We start from the raw sequence: 7,113 nt of genomic DNA, 5'->3' as shown, positions 1-7,113 counted from the left end.
CGATGCGCTTTTCGGAAAAATCATCAGGAATAAAAAGTTCTTGTAATCAGCCAAGGTATTCTTGAATTTTTTCGAAGCGTTTTGAGCAAAATTTTGGATTTTTCATATGAACAATTTTTGCAAAATTCAAAATTTTGATCAAAACGCTCCGGAAAAATTCAGGCGTATTCCTTGGCTGATTACAAGAACTTTTTATTCTTGATGATTTTTCCGAAAAGCGCGAAAAATCACGTTTTTTTTTGTTTAAACTGCATTTTGGGATAATAAGAAAATTTTTTGAAGAATTTCATTGGCACCGTCGGAAAGAGGAGATCTTAAGCAATAAAAATATATGTGTCTCAATTTTTTCTAGTGTCGAATAGTCTTAGTTATTGGCCGTTGAAAAGCAGTGTACCGGTAGTGGCGTTTTGGCCGTTTAAGGGTTAAGTAAATAACACGTTCGTTCCGCAACACTGCTCCGACCCAGGTTGCTGATCAATCTCTCTAGCAATCACCCCAAGCGAAGAACCTCACGAAGTCGTTATGTAAGGTTCCCCACTTGGGTCTATTAGAGGATAATTCGGTAAATTCCTTAAACTTTTCGATGGAAATCACAGGCAATATGCTTAATAATGTTGACGACTGGAGGAATAAATAACATTTGAACATTTTTATACAAACAAAAATTATATATTTTACCTGAAATATTTCATAATACATGCATTTATATCTTTAAGTTCACGGAATATGTATTAATTTTCACCGGACTTTGATATGTTCTTTTTCAATGGTCGTAAGGCATCCAAGTCTATCGAACAAATTCTTATAAATTATTCCAGCCCAAGCAACATTTTTTTTAAATAACAAAAAAATAAATTTTGTGTAATTAACTTTTTATTTGTTTTGCTGTGTTAAAGATTTTTAATTTCATCAAACATGTTTTAAACCAGTATATAATAACTATACAGAAGTAAAATATAATGCGGTTGGTGTACAAAAATAACACTTTTATGATTTTCTAAAGAAATAAATGAACAAGTCATTTTTTGTGATTTGCAATGATTTATTTAAATTAATTGCTTTTTATAAAGTATGAGAGAAATTAATGTACGATTACGATGAATTAAATTATTGTTGAGAAGTTTTTCAGAACTTTTTTTAACATTTTTTCCGAGCTAGAGTAAAGAAGCTGCATGTGTATCGATACAAAATTAATTATACATTTTACGATCGCACTACGCTACTTCTTCCCATAATGGCAATTACGAGTTCCGAATTTTTTTTATTTTCGCTCCACCCTATTCTACAGAATAGATCAAATTACTCTTGTAATTACATTTTTTTATTTAGTTTGCAGCAGAATCAGAAAAATTGAAAAAGGCAGGAGTCAAAGAGAAGTATACTAAATTCTTCAAATTAAAAACTGAAAGCAATTGAAATTTATGAAAATCGAAGTTGGACGAGATCGGATTGTTAAATTCTAAAAAATAATTTAAAGTGATAACAATAATATAGGAATAAAAAGAAAAAAATGGACAAATAGAAAAATTAATTTTTTCACATAATAAAAATAAAAATAAATAAAATATTCAAATTTCATTTAATAAGATTATACATTTTCATAATTTATTAATACTGAAGTAAAAATTGAAGCGATTAAAATGGGAAAGAAAATTTTATTTAGCCACAAGTGAATATTAAACAAAATGTAGTTCATAAATTAAAATTGTTGAAATTAACAAAATGTCAAGTGAAATTAATAGAAAATTGCAGAAATGAACTAAATAATTAAAAAATTAGCGTATTTTTCCTGTGAAAATTATTTATCACTGTTATAGAACTAGTTTGAAGCAAAAAGTCTGGTTTGAAGAAGAAAGGACTTATCTTAAGACAAACAATACACTTAAATCTAGTTTCAAGTCCGGAAATGGGTTTAATTATTTGACGTAAAAAAAATTAAGCAATGTTTCTATGGAATTAAGTTTTTTAAATACAAAACTAGTGTTTGGTGGTGTGAATATTGTCATCTATAAGACAGGGTAAGGTTTTAAGACTAAAAATAGATTTGATTTTAAGCCAAAAAATTGACTTCTTTTGAAGGTAAAAATATCTAATAATGAATAAAATTAGAACAAAATTAGTGCATTTTAAAGTGTGAAAATCATCTCTATAAAAATAGCCTTATTTTAAGGGGGTACATTATGTGAAATTTTATGTTATTTATCTTATTTTTTTGCATTTTCTTTCCCACAATCTTTTATAAGCTTTTTTGGTTACATACTGTTAAAAATCGTTAAAATTATGAAACATACAAATATATTTAAAGTACATCAAATGTTGATTCTAAAATTCCCAAAACTTCAAACCGCTTTTTCTTCTATTTAGTTTTTTTAACAGTAGTCGCTACAAATAATAATTGGATGTTTTGAATTGCCTAAAATTTACATAGATTACGTAAAAGTTGTTTCTGTTGCACTACCCAGGGACAACATTTTTTTTTAATTTCCGATTTTACAAAAAAAAAATAAAGATTTTTTTAATCAATTTTAAAATGATTTGAGAAAAATTTGCGCCATTTCTGAAATTTTTAACTTTTTTGGTCAGAGGTTAGTTAGTGCGAAAGTTACATTTATGCACTTATAAATGTAATCTATTTTTGCCAATGTTATTTCTAACACATGAAGAATGGCTGCCATAAAGGAGGAAACGAAGAAACAGACATTACAAAAAATGCTATAAGTGAGCCAATTTCTTGTTTAATTTTAAATGTTGAGGCCAATACATAGGTTAAATTTGGGGCGTAACTTTTTTCCAGCATTTAATTGTATATTTAATACAAAAAATTTTGAAATTAAATCTGATTTTTTAACGTGCTTACTCATTCAGAAAAGAGGGCAGAACCCTTTAGTAAAACTGAAGTTCCGAAAAGAAGTTCTGAAGGAAAAATGAAGTTCCACGTCGAATAATTCTTCATAGAGACTAAAATCTTATCTTCAATATGAGCCAATAAAACTTCATAAATTACTTCACGGGTTCCCAAGATATGACCAACAAATTTTCAGGCTGTCGGTCAGCGTCTGAAACTTGACACAAATAAGCTTGGACCTTTTTGGTCATATCTCGGGAACCGGTCAAGGTTTTTGCAGTTGTACTGGTTTTCATTGAAGGCAAAACTTCCAAGACTGTATGGTATAAATTATATATTTTTGCTACAACTTTCCTAAGTCATGCCACAAGTTGAAGCTAAGGCACAACATTCGAAAAATTCATTCCTTTTTTTATATTTATCACGTGGTAAATTCTTTTCCGAAGATTAAAACAATCTCTATTAGAGGTCATTCGACGCGAAACTTTATAAGCTTTCCAACCGTTTTTGTTTTTTTTTTAAATTTTTAGCACAATTTTCCACGGCCGTATAAGTACAACCAAAATTGATAAAATTGAAAAAAGTTAATAAAAAGTTGACCGGAAAAAGAAAGACAAATTGAGTAACATTGAAATGAATAAAATAGAATGTAAAGTAAAAATCAAATGAATCACGTACCATTTCTGAGTTGAGTGACTTGGCAGTATCTCGTGGCCGTAGGACTAAAGATAAAAGCGTGATTGTGAGGAATGCCATTGACATGATGTCTCGTCCAGGGATACTCCTCGACATTGACGTTAACTTCCTCAATATGCTTATAAGTATAGAGGAAGTGAGCGCAAATTAAAATGGCAAATTCCTCTGGAGATGTCACGCCATACTTTTTGGCCAGGAGATAAACTGTATTCTTCTGACTATCAGTCGCTATTATGTCTCGGTTATCACCTTCCAGATAATCTCTCTGCGTAGTTAATCTTAAGTGAGTGTCAACTTCGTATTCCCTAATTTCGTGATTATAAGTTCCGTCCCGACGAACGTGGAGAAGCTTCACACTATTTTTGCCGTATCCATGCGCACCCAATTCGTATTTTTCCCTAAAAAAATATTTATTTATAATAATAAAGTAAACCGACCATTACTGGGACAGCGTAAAAAGTATTTCCAATACTGGGACAATAATAAATATCGTTGAGAATCTTTTATATTCCAACATAAATGATAAAAGTAAAAATGTTCTATTATTTTTGAAGTTGTTTTAAATTTGTTACCACTATTTATATTTGTCCTGGCAAGTTATACATTTAGTAAAAAATATTCAAAAATATTCTTCAAAATGTGAGAAAGAAATGCTACAAAATTCGCCATTTATTTTTTTATTTTTAAACTTTCCGCGTAACTTGTACAGCATTGTATTATTAAAATTTCCCACCCTCAAAGAAAAAGTAATTTTTTTGCACATATTTAATAAGTTTAAGAATAAAATTCATAAATTTATTAGCGATTTTATTCGATAACTTATGAATATTTTCATGTCCCGCATTTGGACAAATTTATGGCGAAGTTGCCTAAACCGGGACGAGCTGTCGCTGACTGTCTCAGTTTCGGACACTTGAGCGTGAGTTGCGAAATTGCGTTTCCATTACTGAGACGGTCACTTTCTCCGTGTTTTTAATTAAATGTCGTAGTACTATTTTAATGATATATTAAATATATTGTTTATAAGACACAACCTTGCCGTTTTATTGATTATTTATTCTAAAAAAGTTGTTCAAAGTAGTTTATTGAAATCTCCAATTCTATAAACCTCAAATTTTCCCAACTACTTGGGTAGGTAATGTAATATAGTATCTGATAGATTTAATTTTTCAAACAAAATTAGTAAGTATGCATAAAAATTCAAAATGATAGATTTATATAAAATATTAATAAGATTAATATTACTTGAAAATTCAAAAGTTTGGTTAATTTTTTTTTTTTAATTTCTTGACTGAAAAATCTGTTTTGATTAATATTTCAACTATTTTGTTGACAATTCGTCCTTCTGGTTCGAAAACGTATCTTTTCAATTATAAATTTCAATATTCTGCTTTCAATATGCAATTAAAGTCCTTTTTGGTTAAAATATCTACTATTATATTTTTGATCAAAATCTAACTTTTTGGGTAAGTCGAATACTTAAATTTTCTAAAGAATTCTTGAATTTTTAAATAAAAAAGACTAATTTTGTACCAAAAAAGATTCACTCTTATCAAAAAATATAATAGTTGATATTTCAAACGAAAAATGTTTTAATTATAAATAAAACATGACATGATTTTTTAAATAAATAAGGTTTTTGATTAAAAAAGGAAAAATATTTTAACCAAATTTATGAATTTTCTACTCAAATGATATTATTTTGAACAAAACAGTTGCATATGTAATTTATAATTAAAATGACAAATTTTTGAACCAAAAAGACGAACTTTAAACAAAATAGTTGAAATATTAATCAAAAAAGATTTTTTAGTCAATAAAATTTTTAACCAAATAATAAAATTTGTAACCAAAAAATAATTTAAATTGTTTCACTACATTTTTCAATAGATGAATTCTTATTCAAAATTTACTACCAAACAGTTTAATTTGCAAGTAAAACGATAATATTAGTCTATAATATTGAATTTTAATGCATACATACTAATTTTATTAAAAAATTTAAACTATGAGTTCTTATTAAATTACTTATCTAAGCAGTTGACAAAACTTGAGGTTGGAATGATAGTTTTCAATAAACAACTTTAAGCAGCTTCTTTAGAATAAATAATTAAACGGTAATCACGATCCATTCTTGGTTTTTCATGTATTCTGTAATAAATTATGAGTAAATTAAGCCATTTTATTTTTATAAACCCCAATTGGATTTTACTTGTCCCAATATTGGCCTCTTTGGTGTCCCACTTAAGGATATGTTCAAAAATTCGTGTCCCACCAATGAGCGATCTAATTAGCTTTAAAGATATCCATTAATATTAATTTACTATGAAATTACTAATGTATTTTTTGTTATAATCAATCAAATAATGTCTTAGCCACTTATTATAACGGTTTTTGTACAAAAAATTCCAATTCCCCACTTCAAAATTGTGTTTATGTGGGTTAGGTTTTCCTAACTGTCTAGTAATGGTCAGTTTATCTTAGATAATATAATAAATTGATAAATGTCCAGATGTGTCGTTTGTGAATTCAACAAATTTTATTTTTCCTAATACTAACACATTTTTTCATCCAGCATTCCCAGGGATAAAAAAATCGGAATGCAACATCTCTCTATAGTCCACAATTTAAAATACAAAACTGAACAATGAAACACATAATATATTAAAATAAATATCCTACATCGATTACCGTAAACTGGGGTTAAGCGGTTTATCTCCACTTTACGAAATTATAATAAATGAGCTGCTAAATTAGTTATGTAATAAATAATTCATTTTAATAAAAAATGTGAGTCAAAAGATGAAAAAAAAATTACCTGTCGATTTCAAGACTCGCGCTGGGGTTTGGACGAACGACCATCCCTTGCGGAGTAGGATTTCTAGTGGAATTTAAATTAAATTTGTCTTCCGGTTTTCTGTATAAAACAGGTTTTGATGGACGCAAAGAACTTCTCATTGGTGAGAGAGATCCATCCGCCAATGATCCTAATTTGCTCATTCTGGAAACAAACATTCCAAAACAATTAGATTAAACAAAATTAATGCATCTCTTATACATACTTTTAAATTATAGATAAAATTATCTTAGAATAGCAAGAACGAATAATCCTAATTTTCTCATTTGACATATTCAAATGAAAGTTTTTAAAAAGTTGTTAATTATTATCTACCAAATTGCAAGTATCCCAATTTTAACAAAAACATGCAGTTTCTAGTAGAATTATTTTTTTAATTTCTACCATTTTTCAAGTTTTTTCTAAAAACAATGGGAATTTACCAAAATAATTATACGAGACATTACAAGTTTTTGTCAGTATTCTGACATTTTCGCAAAATTTTCCAAGTTTCCTTATAGATAAAATAATTTGTTAAGAGCGGGAAGGAACTTGCATTATTGAGGGAATTTTGTTTGTCAAATTCGAGGGGCTATTCACTCTGTGCTAGTGGGTACCAGTGATTTCAGATTTAAAATTGATTTCAAATGATTTCATGCACTGATTCGAGTGCTGAATGGGGAACTGAATTTAATTTTTGATAGGTCAAGAATGCAATGATTTCAAAACATTTGAA

General features: G+C 28.2%; 1 protein-coding gene across 1 annotated transcript in view; it reads right to left on the bottom strand.

Moving 5' to 3' along the window:
* Window positions 1-7,113, bottom strand: part of LOC117172502 (uricase) — an 11,648-nt gene that overhangs the window by 1,634 nt on the left and 2,901 nt on the right. Inside the window, exons 2-3 of the mRNA XM_033360509.1 lie at window positions 6,360-6,542; window positions 3,524-3,939 (exon numbers count right to left, since the gene is read on the bottom strand). Coding sequence (XP_033216400.1) covers window positions 3,524-3,939; window positions 6,360-6,541 — 598 coding nt within the window. The 5' untranslated portion in view covers window position 6,542. The remainder of the gene's footprint in view (window positions 1-3,523; window positions 3,940-6,359; window positions 6,543-7,113) is intronic.

The sequence above is a fragment of the Belonocnema kinseyi genome, chromosome 1, assembly GCF_010883055.1.
Source record: "Belonocnema kinseyi isolate 2016_QV_RU_SX_M_011 chromosome 1, B_treatae_v1, whole genome shotgun sequence".
In the NCBI taxonomy this organism is placed as follows: Eukaryota; Metazoa; Arthropoda; class Insecta; order Hymenoptera; family Cynipidae; genus Belonocnema; species Belonocnema kinseyi.
Note: the sequence above shows the minus strand (reverse complement) of the source record. Positions and strands in the feature narration are given on the sequence as shown.